Consider the following 18,597-nt stretch of genomic DNA (forward strand, 5'->3'; position numbering starts at 1 on the left):
GTCTACACTGCAGGCTTGTTGTGCAAGAACCGTTTTGCGGAAGAATTCTTGAGCAAAAGGTCTTGTGCAAGGGTGTGTCCAGACTGCCATGTGCTTTTGCGCAAGAGATGTGAATTTGTGTAAGAGCATCCATGGCAGTGTGGAAGCTCTCTTGAGCAAGAAAGCTCTGATGGCCGTTTAAACCATAGGGGTTTCTTGCGTAAGAAACCCCTGTTGCCTGTCCACACTGCCTTCTTGCGCAAGAGCTCTTTCTCAAGAGAGCTTATTCCTCATGGGGAAAGGAATAACTTGCGCAAGAAGCTCTCTGTTCCGACACCTAACTGTAAATTTACTTGCACAAGAATGCATGTGCAGTGTAGGCTCCCCGCAAGTTTTTGCGCAAGAAGCCTGTAGTGTAGACGTAGCCTCAGTCATCTTTCATGCAGTCCTTAGTGTCCTGCCATCCATATGCCCTTTATACCTACTCTTTCCTTCTCTTTACCCTCTCAGACTTCCACCCACCATATTCTCCTTCTCTTCCATGTCATATCATGTTGCTCCCTATTTGGGCTCTTCCTGCCACACATACCACAGGACATCCTAGTCTGCCTCCAGGCATTTGTGGCTCCTTCTAATCTGCCTTTCCACTGCCCTGAAACCACTTTCAATATGCTGCCTGCTCTCTACACTCCTCTGCAACCCCTTAGTCTCTTCATATTCCAGACATATTCCTGCCTTCCCTTAACCTTCTACTCCTCATAGTTTCCTAACACTCCCTCTCGGCCACCATAATTACATTCCCACCTCCATTATATTCTCTTGTCCTCATCCAGGTCTCCCCATGGGAGCCATCGCGACTTCTCTGAGGGAAGAGATGGTGGCCATCTTTAATGGGGGCAGCTTTGTTTTAATGTTTAAATGGGAATGACAGCCACCATGCTGAGAGCAGTCAGTTCCACTGACAGCAATTGGATTTGGTGGCCATTTTGGGTTAGTACAACACTTCATTGGTCTGAAGGCAGAAATCCACTGTTGCTACCATGAGTGATGTTACCAGTATTGCCTACCCTAAAAGTTCAGAAAGTCAGGAGTTAGGCACAAAATATCATTAGCTGGCTTCGTAGGAATATAGGTCCACATTAGGCCTAAGAGAATGACAGTTTTACATTGTGTTTGGATATTAGCATGAGCAATAGACCCAAAATACGTGATAAAAACAAAATAACTTTCCTTCCCCCAGGAAATTGTGAGAAAGGAGGATTATTTGTGTTAAACGTATAGTCACTCTTTGGAATAGCCTCATGATCTTATTTAAGGTTTCCACTAAAGTAAGAGAAATAAAAAACATGGTGAATTGAATAACAGCTGCAGAAAATAGTTAATTGTTTTATTTAAGATAGAGAAATGCTTAATATAGTAATTAGGGAAAAATTTGGCAAAGTGAGATACGGAGGAAAAACTCTGAAGAAAGCACAGTGCAGCTGGTTTTATATAAGGTCCAATAACCAGCAATGGCACCACTTGTTTGTTGCAATGTGTAAAAGGGTATCCTAGCCATTCTTTGTCAGGCTTTTTCATACCTTCTCTAAAGCAACATTTCTCAAAGTGGTCTGCGGACCCACTTTGAGAAGGCTGCTACAGGGCTGCTCTAGTTTGTTTACTTACCAGCTCTGCAGCCACCTGTCCTCACAGCTCCCATTGGCTGCTTTTTGCCATTTGGAGCCACAGGGAGCTGCAGGAAGCAGCAGCCTGAGTCACACTGCTTCCCCCGGCTCCCTGTGCCTGCAAATGGCAAATTGCAGCCGGGGGGCCATGTCCAAGCAGGTAGGTAAACAGACTGGAACAACCTGGTAGCAGCTTTCTCAGAGAGGGTCCACAGATCACTTTGAGAAACATTGCTCAGTCATACCATAATGGGAAGGTATCTTATAACCCTGGTGTAAGTATATTGGCCAATTCTTAAAACTATATTTTTTCTAGGGACCTGGAATAAAAGTGTGTAAATTCTTAGGCTCATATTTTAGATGTAACCAATGCCAAGAGGCCTTTGACTAATAAAGAAATGTTTGTGTAGAATCTGAGTCATGGTAAACCTTTATAAAATTCTTAGGAAAGCTATGGTTGCCAATTTTGGCTGGACATTTTTCATCAAATGATTAATCTTTCATTGCTGGAGATTCAAAGACAATTCTGGAGGGGTGGCAACCATTACAAGCCAAAAATTATGACTTTTGTTCCAGATTAGTTTGTGTTGGTTGGTCTTTCTTTTGACTTGCAAATCACTGTGGTTACGTCTAGACTGGCATGATTTTCCGGAAATGCTTTTAACGGAAAAGTTTTCTGTTAAAAGCATTTTCGGAACAGAGTGTCTAGATTGGCACAGATGCTTTTCTGCAAAAGCACTTTTTGCGGAAAAGCATCTGTGCCAATCTAGACGCGCTTTTCCGCAAAAAAGCCCCGATCGCCATTTTCGCGATCGGGGCTTTTTTGCGGAAAACAAATCTGAGCTGTCTACACTGGCCCTTTTGCACAAAAGTTTTGCACAAAAGGGACTTTTGCCCAAACGGGAGCAGCATAGTATTTCCGCAAGAACACTGACAATCTTACATTAGATCGTCAGTGCTTTTGCGGAAATTCAAGCGGACAGCGTATGCAGCCGGCAAGCTTTTCCAGAAAAGCGGCTGATTTTCCGGAAAAACTGGCCAGTCTGGACACAGCCCCTGTGTGACAGTTTAGTGATCCCCGCTCTCCCAAACATAGAGCAGAGAATCATTTGGGGGCTCTGCTGCAAAGTGTTGCCTGCTGCCTAATGGTGTGACGCTTTCAGTCTCTTCCCCCAAAACCAATGTTCTCACTGCATTTTTGAAATGTTTGCCTTCCTACATCTGTCCATCCCACAATTAATAATGCTCCCCAAAACTCCTACATCAACTTTATGTCCCCAACTTCACATCTGCCCCTTGCTACAACTGCACCTCTGAAGGTTCATTGTGCCTTTCTCCACCTCCAGCAACCCCAATGGGAATGTTGTCAGCTGCTCCCTCTTCCGCTTCCCTCTGCCAAAATCTCCTATTTCCTATCCAGCGTAGAGAAGAAATTTCTGACAGCCTCATGTGCTAGCCCTGATTGGGGGAGTGCAGCCAGAGAGGATTTTGCCCCTGAGCTAGCTAAAAGCCACATGAGACTTCTTCCTTCTTCTTTCATCTTGAGACTGGCTCCAGCAGCAGCCAATTTTTTTATTGCTCATGGGAAAAAAAATTACATGATTTGGCAATGCTGCATTCATGTGGCCTCACTATTTATTGTTTGACTTAACGTGCCAGCTATTGAATTGAGTAATCAAATGATTACAAGAGTATGATGGGATCACCCCAGGGTACAGCCTGGAACCGTGGGACTGCTGTGGCCCCCTGAACTCTCTCCAGCATGGGCCGCATCTCAAAATGTCTTGCTAATGACCAGCAGCAACCCCTTTAGGTGTTATCACTCGGTACAACCACAAGTGGAGAGCTCAGAGCCAGCTAGATTGCACGAATGCTCTCAGAGCCACTCATGAATCACACAGAGACAGGCACTAGCACCAAATCTCCCCCTCACTGTACCTCAGGAATATACCCTCCAATTTATTAATTGGTTCAATATTTCATCAATGGAAAGCAGATATGCGCAGTTAGGGTTGTCAGATGGTTTCAACAAAAATACCAGATACACTTGAGATTACATCACAATCTACAGTACATCTGATTTAGAAAATACCTGACATTTATATTTTCTCATTTACATGTTCTCAATTTGTTTTCCTAACAGAAATCTCAAATACAGGACTGTCCAGTTCAAAACTGGACACTTGGCAACCCTATGGCACAGTCCTTGTGAAACTTGAATGGATTTGCCGCACACTCCACATAAACTCACTGGTAAAGAGGGAGGGAAGTGCCACGCAGCGAGGACCCCCGAGCCATCCCAGCCCTCCTGTCGCCGGTGTCGTCTGAGGCCAGTGAGGCAACAACATGTGAGTGCCATCACTGTCCCCTTATGGGGGGGAGGAAGAAGACCAGGGACTGTGCGCGTGAGCCTTGCTGACCATGGATCATGCAGCAACCTGTGAACGTGTGAACATGTGCAGTGCCACCCCAGGCATGTGGCTCCAACTGGCTGCCACACAGGCTCCTATGCCTATTACCCACATGCGTGTGTAAAGACACATGACATGCTCCTGACCCCGGAGTGGGACACAGCAAGATGCCCTCCTTCTACAAGCCCCCTCTACACTGAGACAGGGGACACCTCCCCCTCCCACTCACACCCACACTAATTACAGCACAGGGGCATGGGTGCAGTCCCAGGCCATCTCCCACTCCCGGGGATAGCAGGACATCCCGAACATGGCCTCTCTGCAAGCACATCGGCTCAGATGGTGCGGAGACCTGTCGTCCTCACCTTGCAGTGTGGGGCTGGCCTTCACCCATTGTGTCCCCAGGGATAACTGACCACTTCTTTTGTTTCTCCACAGCTGCTCCAGCTATGAGTGCAGGGCGCACCACCCTGCCCAGGACATCCTCCTGCACCCAGGCACTCTGCAGGCTGACCCGTGCCCAAGAGGACTCCCAGTGGCAGCACCTGGGGGCACTGCGAGCCCTGCACTGTACCCTGGAACACTGGGTGCACGAAGACGTGCAGCTCCAGTGGGAGAGCTGACAGAAGCTACTTGCTCAGGGCCATGCCATCTGCGAGCACATGTAGACCCTGGTGCAGAGATTGCTGCCTCCTGCCGCTCCAGCCCCTGCTGCCTCCCCAGCTACCACTCCTCCTCCCACTCCTTCTCCCCCTCCTGTTTCTTTCTCCCACTTCCCCCCCCCCCCCATCCTCCCAAGGACTCCAAGGCCCCCGCACCAGCAGTGCTGGGAGACAGTTGGGCCGGTGAGACCCTCAACCCTGAGCTTCTCCTCCCCCTTCCTCCCCTTGCCTCCCCCTTCCAGCTCCCTCCTCCCAGGTTTCCCCCTCCCCTCCCCTCTCCTGCCTTCTTTCCCCAGTCTCACGGTGGCGGGCTGGCTGCCAGTGGTTTGCTGGCTCATGTTTTGGGGCCACTGGGTCAGGGGCCCCAGTGGCCACTGCTGGTTCTGGGCTGGCAGGCCTGGAGCTGGCACAGGCACTGTGGGCCAAGGTCTACCCCTTTAATGGCTCCAGGGCTGTGGGAGAGGAGAGGAAGTTTTCCTGGTTGTGCCCAGAGTGGCCACCAGGGCTCCCTGGGAATGGCTGGAGGCCCCCTATTTTGAATTAAGTGTCTACACAGCACTTAATTTGAAATAGCTGTTCCTTGCAAAATGAGGTTTACCAAATTCAAAATAAGCGCTCCGCTATTTTGAATTAATTTCAAAAATAGTGGTTTGCATGTATACACACTATTAAAGTTAATTTGAAATAATGGCTGTTATTTCGAATTAACTTTGCATTGTAGACATACCCTTAGATTTTGGGAAATGTCCTACTCTGAGAGATCATGCATTGTTTCAGGAAGTGCCAATTGTCCATCGGTATCCTATTATAGGAAGATAATTGAAGGCATATAAGTGGTTCAGGTATTCTGTTCTGGTTTTTTTTATTGCCTCTGCAGGCCAGTGTTCAAGTACACCAGTATGAGGAGAGGGATGCTTTCATTTTTGGTCCCTCTGCTTACTACTTCTATGATTGATGACTTCAGTCTCTCAACAGGTCATATTTCAGAGGCAGCAATAATGTTTAAACCCAAATAGTGCGTGTTTTGACAAACAATACTACTGGACAGTATTCACTGGGAAAGCCTGATATCTTGGGATGACTTTTGTGATCCTGGAACTCAGAGATTTAACAGTTTAATATTTTGACCTTCCGGTCATTGAGGCATTTCTACTAAAAGCTTTTACCCAGTTAGTGTGGAATTTGTCCTGCAAGAGGTTGAGTACACAAATTATTTATGCAGTGCTGTAAGTACGCTGTTTGTTCCTTATGGGATAATTAAAAACAGTCGAAGCACAACTTAAATCACATCCAAAAAGTACAGGAATGTTTTCATGTCAGATTTCTGCTGTGATTGTATCCCTCAAAATGACTTCCAGCAGTTACAGATTTACTGCTTTATATTTGGCTTTGTAATGTTTTGTATCGATTATTTAACTGAATACATGGCGTTTAAGAGATTTCTATTAAGGAGGCATTTTTTACAAGTTTCTTTAATATAGAAATCAGCTGTCAATTTATTTTATTCCTTTAAGCCAATTTTATGAGAATTTTTCTGTATGGAAAATTCTACATAATTAGGAAAAACTGGTAGATTCTCAAAAGATTACTGTAAAAATCTGTGGAATTTGAATAGATTCTTCTATAATATTTAATAATTGCTATCCCTGCTACAGAACTGTTTGTTTAAAAATCCTAGATGTGCTGGTCTTTTCTATAGGATTGTTTCTATGAAGATGACTAAGAATACATTTTCTCCCATCAGCTTTTCCTTTACTGAAGTTGTAATACTGAATTTGGGATACCTGTCTTGTACCCCTATCTACTAATACAGAATTATTACTTTAGTTCAGGATCAAGAAGCTGGATTGTGAAGGAAAAGGGCTTTTAGGCAAACTCTACAGTAGACTCAGCAGCTCACCTTGCAGTACCCAGCTCCAGCTGTGGTTAATATGTAACTGGAGTCAGTTTATCTTAAGCTGAGGTTGGTGGCATCCTCATAAAGTAAGGCTGACAGGAGTACATGCTCCCATGGGTTCCCTACTCCTCACAAAAGGAGTACCGGATGTTGGTGGGGGCATCCGCTGAGTTTGATTTAGTGAGTCTGAACTAGACTCGCTAAATTGAATCCTGAAGATTGATCATGGCAGCAGTGATTTTCCTTTTAGTGTAGACAAGGCCTTAAACACACACCCCTGTTTCAGTAATAGGAGGAGAACATTTGGCAAAGGAAAACTTACGTTGATTTGTAATGGTCTTTCTAGTTGTCAGACTATGAAACGTCCTGTTAAATTTATGGACTATCGGAGACTTGTTTATTTTAATATTTTCACTCTCAAACAGAAAATTCAAAACAAGCAAAAGTTGGGCCCTACAGATGAGACCCCCTCGTCGGGGACCAGAATCTCTACCAGTTGGACACCATGATATCATCACAGACATTGCTACTTTCCAGACTACTCAAGGTTTTATAGTAACTGCATCAAGAGATGGAATTGTTAAAGTGTGGAAGTAAAGATTGCACTAATATATAATATGTAAATATTTGAAATAAATAATAGAATTATGCTGACTCTGAAGAATATGAAGATGACCATATATCAATCAGTATGGTTATTAAGACTTGTCTGAAGGCCCTTTCAGTTATTTTATTACAGCTGCTTGATTTCTGTAACACTTTCGGAAAGTAACAAGCAGAAGCAGTTTATGAAGAAGTAGTGGTTAGTGTGGTGGTAACCATACCATTCTTCGGCAACCTATAATAAAACAGTTTTTGAAATATTACATTGCAGGTTATAAACATAATGAAAGCTGCTGACTCCTACATAGACAGTATTTATGAAGCCTGATATTTTTTCTTACATTGAATCTGGAAGAAGAAAATTTTGTTGCACTAATGTCCATGTATACTCTGATTAATATATAGTTGATATCAAAGAATAAACCCCATATGAGCTTACTTGCACAGTAGTTTTGTCTGCAATATCTATTGGCCCTTTTGTCTACTGAAACCTGCCAGGTTTCTGCTTCACTGTATCACAGTTACAGGGAAATGTCACCATATTTACTGAGCATTTCATATTAACAAGAATTGAAAGCCCAGTGATATTTTGCAGGAAGAAAAAAAACCTTTTAAGCACTTCTTGCTACTCCCCACATACTTCCACTGTAATGAACATGTAAGCCACAGAACGAGTGATGCATAATGTTTTGTTATACCCTTCTTTTTTCACAAAAACAGTGATGATATGATTTGTCTGCTTGTGATATATCTAAAAACTCCCTGCTGCATGAATAGGCCATGTGGGCTCTTGCATGTAAGTATTGACTTGTAAAAGAACAAGGATCTCCCACCATGCTCACTGCTTCTGGTCTTTCTAGTTCCTAAGGTCCCATGGGAGTAGCACCGAGTATTGTCTTTATCTATTTTGATTACATGAAAGAAGACGCCATATGAAGTTTCAAGTGGATAGTTTAATTGGTACCTTGACATGCTGTGTAACACACATTAAATAGCTCCGTATGATGCTAGCATAGTGATAGAAGGTATATGGTAAAATTGTCCCTATACAAGTACATTTGTGAAAGTTTTCTCACATAAAACCCGTAATTGTTGTTTCAAATCAGAACAAGGAATTGGAAATACAGAATTTTCTGTGGAATAGACACTGTTGAAAACTTCTAGACTGGCATGCTGGCCAGACCAGCAGTGGCCAGTCTTTTAGGTTTCCATCAAAATTTGATGGAATAGACACAATCGAGTGAAATGCTTCAATTCCATGGAATCAACATTTTCTGATGGAAAGAACTTACATTGGAAAATTTCTTTTTACAAGCCTTATGTTACATTATTTTTAAAGCACAATAGATGCTTCCTGTTAGATGTTCACTGTTGTTTTAGAGCGCTCCTTGATCTAAAGCAGGGATGGGGAATGTTTTCTGAGTCAGGGACTGGTGACCCACAGAAAAATCAGTTGAGAGTAAGAGACTGGGGGAGGGCAGAGCAAGCTCAAGTGCTAATGTGGGTTCCCCAATACCGGGGGAGACCTTAAGCCGTGGGGGCCAGATCTAGGCAACCCAGGGCCCATATCTGGCCTCTGGGCCGTAAGTTCCCCACCCCTAATCTAAAGGAAATAATTCAGTCGCCAATTAAATAGTTACTCTATCTGGAAAAGCACAGCACTGACTGATAAGCCTTCTTCCTGTAATGCAACTTACACCTGTAAAAGGAGTATGGAAAGTAAAATATCACTGTAAGGAATTTGCACTCCACTTTGTGCACGGAAGGAGAAGCTGTACACCCACTGATGCCTCTCACAAAGCACAACAGACCTGGGAACGAGACTGTTTCTCAAGGGCCCGGCCCTGTTAATTTCATAGTGTCCTCACTTCCCACTGAAACAAATGGGAGTAGAGCACATTCTGTACTACAGAGCCACAGACCCTTTGAGGCATATGGATGGACATAGTCAAGTTTTTTAAAATAACAATGCTTATTTTTAAAGGAATCAAATGATTCTATAGCTGACAGATTATGTCCACATTGCTTCTATGATTACAGTCAATAAATCATTGTCGGGGGCAAATATGGGAATTTTTAGAGGTCGGAGCTATGCAGCATAGGTAGTTTCTTCAGCCCCACTGCCATATTTAATCGTTTCATTGTTTAAAATGTGTTTGGTTCCAGACATCTGTAAAACAAACAAGCAATTCCTTGTCTGTGTGATGACGATGAAACTGTCCGTACAGAGGGTTGAAAAGACATGCTTTATTTTCTTTCCTATCAGTGTTGTATGAAGGTAGACTGTGTCTTTCCAAAACAGTGACCAATGGCCCGATCTTTGCCTCTTGCCATACATAGCCTGAGCATGTACTATGCACCTCTCCAAAAGGGTCAGGCTGAGAACAGATTTCAGGGCAGCTCATGGAGCCAGTGTCTCCTTTGCTGGAAGGAGCAATGAGGAGGCTAGATGCAGTGGTGTTATTAGTGCCTTTCAATCTTTCTCAACATGAGCTCAACTCCTCTGCCCTCACTACATACACTGCTTCTGCAGTTGGCAGAAAGGTGGAATTATAGGTCCGCTTTCCACCTGTGAGGACAAAACCCCATCATAGGGGGAGATGTCTGAGGATATGGATACGCGCTATATTACAAAAGAATGTATAACACTAATCAGAACAGCAGAAAAAAATGATGCATCTGTGCTACATAGTAGAGATCCATTCAGACGCCATCACAACAGTACCTTATTCTGCACTCCAGGGAAATCTCTACAGCTATGTTAAAAAAATATTTCAGAAACCTCCATCAGCGCAGTGGATGGGCACTAACTCTGAAAACTAGGTCATTTATGTATATGCTTAACTCCAGGTAGCCAAGTTTAACTATGTTAGCTGTAACCTAATTGGATCCAAATAAGTCTTTGCTCCCATAGAGCATTTTAGACCATCAGCTGAACTGCACTATGTATGCATGAAGCATTGTAGTTAAGGGAGTTAAAGCAGGACTAGCCCTTTGCTTTTCAATATGCTCAATATTTTCCAAGAATATGTTTATTTCCACTTCCAATTGCCATAATATTCAGCCATGAGACTTTACATACAGCGCTCTTCATGGCATTCTGGAAACACAACCAGTAAACTGCAGTGACTGCAAATCCAACCAAAATCCTAACTATGTTTATAATACACGAGCCTACACGTTCTTGCTTGGTGCCATTTGATTATTTGATCATGTTCACATCATTAATGTTAGTTAATTCTGGTCACAACAGTTCAAGTGGGACAGGTCTTCACATTTTGCTGAGAATGTGTGGTTCCCTGAGAAGATCTAGGTCTGGGGTAGGAGGCGGCCAAGGCAGAGTCACATAAGAGCCTGTTCCACTGCTACCAGTCCTGCCCCATCTCACATTGGGAAACAACCAGGGGAGAGCAACAGATGATAATGAATAGCTGCAGGTAGTTAGAATGGCCACGGAGCTATGAAACAGCTCTATGCTTAAGGCTAATTGACAAAGGTGATGAATGGTGACAGGAAAGTGCCTGCTTGTGTACAGACCCTCTTTCTGTCCTGTTGTGCTGAGTTTACAGAGGACAGGAAAGAAGTTAGGTTGCTGGCCGGAAGAGGAGGAGGAGACAGAGAAGAGCTGGTATATTTAGTTCCTTTTCCTTAGTTGAATATTCTAAGGATGTGTGAAGTTATCCAGAGGGATCCAAAGGTTAAATTGTCCACTATTCAGTGAGGGATTACGGAGATATCTTCCTTCCTTTCCACTTACATCAGATAAGACTCACGTTTTCTTTCCTTCCGTTTGTCTTGGAAGCATTCTCCATTATATCCATAGGTACCAAGGACTGATGTTTATTGGTTGCAAAAATGTTGGTATTTAGAGGATCATCACTTAGATCATCCTGGAATATCTGTGTTGAAGGCTCATAACCAATTAATTCATCCCCAAGCATGACATCACTTCCTGACAAGTCCTCTTCTCCAAGAAGGCTGGGGATACAAGAACAGGGAACATTTTGACTTGGCAGGAGGACTCAAAAGGAACTGGAATTAGCGAACTTCATTTCAAATTTCTGCCCTTTTCCTTATGTTCAAGTCTTAACTAAAGCCACTCATGGACAGAGCTGTTCACATGTCAAGAAAGGTTCATCTTCACCATTTGCAGCAAGCTGAGCTATGATCCTACCCTGCCCTGCAGTAAGTAGCCATATTGGCCCTGCTGTTGTGCTCTAAGAGTTCACTAATGCACTTAGTGGGTAGCTCAAATCACTCTAAAAGGAATTGTTAATGTGCAGCAGCATAGTCCACACAGTGTGAAGCAGGATAGGGATGGGCACATTTATACCACAGCCTGCTATGAACCAGATTCTGAAACCATATGTAGCCCCAAAAAATCCTACCACTGGCATAAGGGAGGTGATGCTTTCACGGATGAGTTCTATAGGACAGACAGGAAACGGATAGGAGAAGACTTTAAAGCCAGGTGCAAATTATAAGCTTTTAAATCTTTTTTGTAGTTCTATTCAGTTTTCAATTTTTTTAAATTACGTTGATGGCAGAACACAAAGGGTATGTCTAGGCTACATGGCTTAGTCGACGGAGCCACGTAAAGTAGTTTACCTGGCATAGTAAATGGAGCAGGGATTTAAATTATTCCCTGCTTCATTAAAATAAACATGGCCGAGGTTTACAGGACTGGTCGGCAAAGGCTTCCGCAGCCGACAGATACACGTCTAGACTGCCGCGCTGTGCCGGATCAGCTGACTGTCGGCACAGCGCGGCGGCCATGTTTATTTTAATAAAGCAGGGATTATTTAAATCCCCGCTTCATTGACTATGCCGGGTAAACTAGTTTACATGGCTCCGTCGATGGAGCTATGTAGTCTAGACATATCCAAAATTACTGTCCAACAGAACTACTCACATGTGTAAAGTGAAGCGTGTCTGCAGGTTCAGGGCCTTTGATAGGAATTGCTACCCAGTAGAACATCTAGGTGCTCTCATCAATTAGCCCATAAGTAACAACAGACCATAAGAAAATAAGTGTCTGGACTCACGGAACTTGTTCACCCCTTGGTGTAGGTACTGGTTTCAGAACTTCATGAGACCTGATTCTGGTACAATTTCTCTTGAGCTCTTCTGGTGGATATTCATTGATTGCACCTGTTGAGAAAACAAAACACTAGAACAAAATGTACCAACTCAATTCAATTTGAAACAGTTTTCATTCGCTGTTTCCTCTTCTGCCCCCGTGTATTTCTACCAAGACGGACTTCATTCACCCAGCAGCAAGATGCATTACTGGCAGAGCTTGCAAGGGCTTGGAGGTAGCTTGATGGCCTTTCTGTTTGGATGTAACACAACTACTTCTGGGTATCACAGCTAAGCAATTCCAAAAATCACAGGGAATGGTGTAAGTATAAGAACGGCCACACTGGGTCAGAGCAAAAGTCCTCTATCCTGTCTGCTGACAGTGGCCAATGCCAGTTGCCTCTGAGGGACTGAACAGAACAGGCAATCACCACGTGATCTCTCCCCTGCCATTCACTCCCAGCCTTTGGCAGAGGCTAAGAACACCCTCCCTGCCCATCTGGGCTCATAGCCATTGATGGATTTATCCTCCCTGAATTTACCCAGTCATCAGTGTGCGGCGCTCTATTGACCTTGGTGAAAACTGGAAGAGGAAATCGGAGTGGGGGAGGGAAGGAAAAATGTAGCCCCCTGGTCTCTGACTGCAGACCGAGCTACTTCAAGGGCCATTGCCTATAGTACACTACTCTGATAAGTGAATGAGAACAGGGCTACTGGCAAACGCAATTTAAATACCTTCTGTTTCTTTATGCATAAGCACCTGTTTTTAAGACACATTCACCCCATAATGATATTATTATAAGCTATGATAGAGTATATTTGTTCTCACCCTTGCACGTCAGTGTCTCTGAACGGCTTACTTTTATCTAGGGATATAAAAACAATTCACATTTGTCTATCTTAAAGTGAGGACTTCAGGATGATAGTCCAGTTATACTTTGTAGTTTCCTCTAGCATCATTCCATCAATGAGTCTGCAAGGGCTGTTGAAGTGTGTAAGCAGCATAGATTGTACTAAATCCGTCTCCTGTCTGCAGGTTCTTCTGATGTGTATCCAAGTGACCCAAAGAGCACAACAAACTGTCTGACATATCACTTACTGATCTACTAACTAGGCCAGCATTTTGTATGGAACTGCTAATAGGATATCAAGTTCTCAGCCTAGGTCACTAGTCCAAGCTGCGTAGAAGCTAGAAGTGATCTAAAGACACCGAGATCTGACAATAGTCGTTGGGTGATCTATGTGAAGTAAGACTGGTGGCCTTAGTTCAATTCCTAGATGACAGGTTTCCCATCATAAAACCTATTGAGATCAACAAAGTTGATAGTCTTATTAGACAGCCTTAAGAATGAACAAGCATGGAATGAAACCACCTTTTCACTCCTTAAGTATTTAAATTGACCCATTGAGCACACCCATTGAACTGAGGGACTTTGGAATAGGAAACCTGAACTGAAATCTCTATGCTAAATGTGTTTCTGGATCTATGGAAGACTGTTACCCAAGGGTGCAGGACATTCATTGAAGAGCAATGAAATAGCTTTCACATAATAACTTACGTCTGAGGAGATGCACAAATGGTTTCATAAACCTCACTACATAGTCAAGTTCAGGCTTGTGGACTCTGCCCAGTTCAATTAAATGCTGTTCCGTGGGAATACTAGCCAGCTCTTCCAATTCTTTGTGGTTATATGCATGTCCTAATGAAATTACAAGCAGAGAATATCCTTGGCACTTGGCTCTCAGAGATGCACTCTTTAACGTTTCTTTGTCCCACTGACTTGTTTCTCCAGCCGATATAACAATGATAACCTTGTGTTGTCTGAGGTGGGGTGCAGGTGAGAAAACATGATCAATTGTCCAGCGTATGGCATGGCCAAGAGCAGCAGGTCCATTCAGCTGTTGCACAGATCCTTGGATATGTCTTTTCATTAACTGTCTACTGTTGTAGGTGACAAAGTTAAACTCTTCCTTTACAGGGCTCTTCCTCGATGAGCGGGGATTAAAATCTGGTGGCGCATGGCTCACCACAGCCACCCTATCGCCGATGGAAGAAACTGGGTTGGAAGAAATGTCAAAGTTATCAAGTATTCTGCTCAGAAAGTTTTTCACTTTCTCAAAGTCAACACCGCTCATTTTCTGGGAGCTATCCAAAATGAAAGCAGCGTCCACATATGTCCGTGGTGATCGGGAGATGCGGCGTTCACAAAAGCCATCTGGGTTACATTTGTCTGAAAATAAACAGAACATTGGTTTGCATTTCTCTTCTTAAGATACTGAAAATGTGACAAGAGAAATGTCATCTAAGCTCCCAGTTCCGGAGAGGATTAAAGAGCTAAACCGTAGAATATTAACATCTACTACTTCTGTAAAAGTTAATGTATAATTAAAATCAGAAAGCTAAGGGTCTGATCCTGTGACATAATCAGTCTCTCACAAGATTAGACCTCATTAATATTAAAATTCTCTTCCATTCACTTGCTCTGGGAGACTGGGGACATTTGTGGCAATATTTAGGTTGATGCAAATTTAGAGCCAGAAGCAACTTTGCAATATGTTCCTAAAACACAACGCTCTAAATATATAAGGAATTCTCTTCTAAGGTCTTTGTACCACAACATAATGTCTAATATAATTCCAATGTATCATGGAATTCTTATTTGGGGAAACGAGTTTATGTAGTAGCCTTGAATTAAAAATATAACGAGACATGTCTAGTTCAAAAAAACCCACTTTGAGTGCTAGAGTGTTTCATGTAGATTTCCCTATTTTGATCAGGTTGGATGCTTCATACCCCCTGAAGGCTTAAAGGTGTGCAGTATCCTTCAGAATTACATACCAAATTCTACCCCTTCTTTCCAATGGAATAAGATGCTATTCCACTGACCAGACATGTACACTGAAAACTTATAACAGCCACCTCCTAAAATATCTTTAAGCATTATAGAAAAACATTATAAAATACCTCACTACATGTGAAGACGGGTGAGTTGCTGGAGTCAGACTGAGCAGTATGTGTCATCTTTGCTGATATTTCATGCATTCTACATTTCCCAAGGATAATTTCAGGAGCAGACTGTCCTTAGGCCTAATGTGAACACACTGAGATAGTGGGTGACACAAGGAACATCCAGTGAAAGGTCCAGGGACAATCATGATCCCTGCATTCAGGGGAATGCAGGTTGCTCTCTGTGTATACCTCCAAAGTAAGTGGAGAAGGCTAAGGAGGAGTCAGGGCCATGCCCCTACTTTCTATCCATGCCTGACTGAGCAGGCTGCCTGATTCCAAGGGATGGTACAGTTTGCCCACAAGACCTGCTTGCTGGGGAGCTTTATCTATCAAGGGAGTCAGTGATCTCCAGCAAAGCAGTACCCTATCTCCTAAGACCAAAGCTACCCCTGAACTCCCTCCAGTTGGATATTCAAGAATCCAAGCACATGACACCTTTAGCAGAAGTGTAGGGGATGCTGCAACTGGCCTTAGTTCCTCGTGCATTCATTCAAGCAGAATTTCTTAAAGTTCCACTCACTCTTTTAGTGATGCTCAGAGGATTTCAATTCAAAGCAGCCCCCCCCCTTGATGTTCCATGAAGGCTACTTTGGAACCGCCAGAGGAAGTTGTTCTACACAGTCTGGGGCACTGGAAGAGCTGCTCACCAGGGAGCCTTCCTCTGGAAGCTGGAAACACGGCTTGTTTCAATTAAATTAATTGGCCCCAACTTGACTGTATAATTAAATTCACTAGATTTTATTTTTTACCAAACTAGACATTGACCTTGGATGCCAAATAGAAGAAAAGCCTCTTATATGGATATAAATAGTCACTAAGTCATTAACTTGCAAGTAAATTTTGCTCTTTAGCAATATCATAGATGAACATGTGAAAGATTTAAACATTTTTATAAATTTGAGTATGTTTTCTCTTACAAAAAAATTGGCAGTACAGATAGTGGACATAAGTAATTGCTCGTAAATCATGATTAAACATGCTACTCCCCGGGAATTTCTTTCCTTTGAGGAGTTATCTTGTGAAGAAACAAATCCAGAAAATTTAGCTGTGGTTACAGTCAGTCCCCGGGTTACGTACAAGATAGGGACTATAGGTTTGTTCTTAAGTTGAATTTGTATGCAAGTCGGAACTGGCTCCAGATTCAGCCGCTGCTGCTGAAACTGACCAGGGGCTGACTACAGGAAGCTGGAGGCAGAATTGCTCTGCCCCCAGATTCCTGGAATCAGCCACTGATCAGTTTCAACAGCGGCTGAATCTCGAGCTTGGGACAGAACAGCTGGGCTGCCAGGTAGGTCCCTGCAGGACCAACCTGGCAGCACCCCAGCTGCTCTACCCCAGGGTCCACAACAAAAGCCTGGTTTGCTGGGGGGGGGGGGCACGCGCACTAGCTGCGCCCCCCCCACCCCAGCAGACCAGGGACACCGGGAGCAAAGCCGCAGCGGCGGCGGGGTCCCGCGCCTCTGAGGCTTTGTCCCTGGTCCGCTGCGGCTTTGCTCCCGGTGTCCCTGGTCTGCTGGAGACGGTCCCCAGCAGACCAGGGACACCCGGAGCAAAGCCGGGGAGGCGGAGGGGTCCCGCGCCTCTGAGGCTTTGCTGTGGCAAAGCCGGGGAGGCGCGGGACCCCGCCGCCACTGTGGCTTTGCTCCCGGTGCCTCTGGTCTGCTGGGGACCGTCTGCTGGGGACCCCTCCGCCTCCCTGGCTTTGCTCAAGGTGTCCCTGGTCTGCTGGAGATGGTCCCCAGCAGACCAGGGGCACCCGGAGCAGCTTTTCTCGCCCCGGAGGTTGAGGTGGCGGGACCGCTGCGCTCTGGGCGGTCCCGCTGCCTGCGAGCTCCGGGGCGAGAAAGCCCCATTCGTAAGTGCGGATCCGACGTAAGTCAGATCCGCGTAAGTCGGGGACTGCCTGTATTTGAAACAACAATGCTTTGTCTAACCTTTTGCCAGCCTCTCTCATGTTCTTTGCCAGGCAGCACTAAATAATAGCATATTTTCACTAATACATATGGCTCTTACCATAACACAGAGTGCAGCGCCGAAATGGTTCTAGTGATGGCACATAGTCACTGTCTTGATCAATATTTATTACCTTGTACAATCCAGTATCATCCATCTATACAGAACAACAAAAGGTTTTAGTGCAGAAGCAAGTATTGCGTTTGCATTCAGGGAGAGTTCACAGAGAATTATATGCATTCCTGAGTCAGGCATACAACCCCAAAGCCCCCCTTAACCAATAGCAATTCTGTATATTCTCCAGTCAAAAAATATCTTGGTAACCCTGAAAACCTCTAGAGAAACTTCCAATTTCCCAATCACACTTGCGTGATGAACTAGGGCTCCAGTTTTCTTTTTGCTGGGCTCTGGCTTGGCACCTCCATGCTGAAGTTTTGCCCTTTGTAGGAGCTGGAGTGTTTCAAATCTCAGAGTTAGCTCACTTGTGAGATCTGGAGTTGTTTCATCTGACACACAGTTAATTCAGCAGACAACTGATGTAACTTTAAAAGTGTGTCCAAAACCAAGACACTGCATGCTCTAGTCTTCCGAGAAGAAGTTTGGAATCAAGAAACAATTCTCAAAACAAAAATTGTATAATGAGTATTTCCAAACTCTAGCTATTCCTGAGTCTTGTACTTCAGTGTCTCCTTGAACAGAATTCCCATTGACTTCAATGGAGGGGTTAGAGGAATACATGCTGAAACTGGGAATCAGTGACACCAGCATCTTGTTCCAGTCTAAAATGTTTCTCTTTCCACCAATGTTATATAAGGCAAGCTAGTAGTTATTATGTGAAGGGGGAGAGGAAGAAGGGCAGAAGTGTGTGATGAAAAAAATCCTGTGCTCACTTTTTAGAATTTTTGCTCTTAGCAAACACTGATTTGAGAGGCCATGTGGGTGGGGGTTTGACATATTTAAGTAGCATGCCATGTATCCCTCAACTACCTGTCTCTAGATTTCTTACTCCATGCTTCCATCCCTCACCCTTTAAACATGCCACTGTAAAGCCAACACTTGTCTTAAAAATACTGTCTCTTTAAGAGAAAAGACACCAGTGTACCTGTGACTGCTCAGTTGATCTCCAATTAGACTCAAAGAGGGCATCTCAGTTTTGGTCTTAAAGGGGAGACAGACCTAGTGACTCAGAGATGCTTAAGAGCACAGTCTGAAAAAGGCAGATGCGAGCTACCTTAGAAGAGGAGAGACGTAGGAAGAAGAACAGCAGTGAAGAGCTGTGCAGAGAGCCATTGGAAAAAGCAAAGGTCAGTGGTGGTGCCTGACCAGATCAGGGATTTTG

General features: G+C 44.0%; 1 protein-coding gene and 1 long non-coding RNA gene across 2 annotated transcripts in view; one reads left to right on the forward strand and one right to left on the reverse strand.

Annotated features, from left to right (window-relative positions):
• LOC142827285 (uncharacterized) overlaps positions 1-4,859 on the forward strand; it is a 39,621-nt gene extending 34,762 nt beyond the window's left edge. Inside the window, exons 2-3 of the long non-coding RNA XR_012901922.1 lie at positions 3,787-3,991; positions 4,493-4,859. This is a non-coding gene — a long non-coding RNA (uncharacterized LOC142827285). The remainder of the gene's footprint in view (positions 1-3,786; positions 3,992-4,492) is intronic.
• Positions 4,860-8,577: 3,718 nt separating this feature from the next.
• Positions 8,578-18,597, reverse strand: part of LOC102456223 (collagen alpha-6(VI) chain-like) — an 85,734-nt gene continuing 75,714 nt past the window's right edge. Inside the window, 6 exon segments of the mRNA XM_075921935.1 lie at positions 8,578-9,059; positions 9,062-9,139; positions 10,990-11,194; positions 12,262-12,367; positions 13,855-14,526; positions 17,319-17,415. Of these exon segments, the coding sequence (XP_075778050.1) occupies positions 8,910-9,059; positions 9,062-9,139; positions 10,990-11,194; positions 12,262-12,367; positions 13,855-14,526; positions 17,319-17,415 (1,308 nt within the window). The 3' untranslated portion in view covers positions 8,578-8,909.

The sequence above is a fragment of the Pelodiscus sinensis genome, chromosome 2 (genome assembly GCF_049634645.1).
Source record: "Pelodiscus sinensis isolate JC-2024 chromosome 2, ASM4963464v1, whole genome shotgun sequence".
NCBI lineage: Eukaryota > Metazoa > Chordata > Testudines > Trionychidae > Pelodiscus > Pelodiscus sinensis.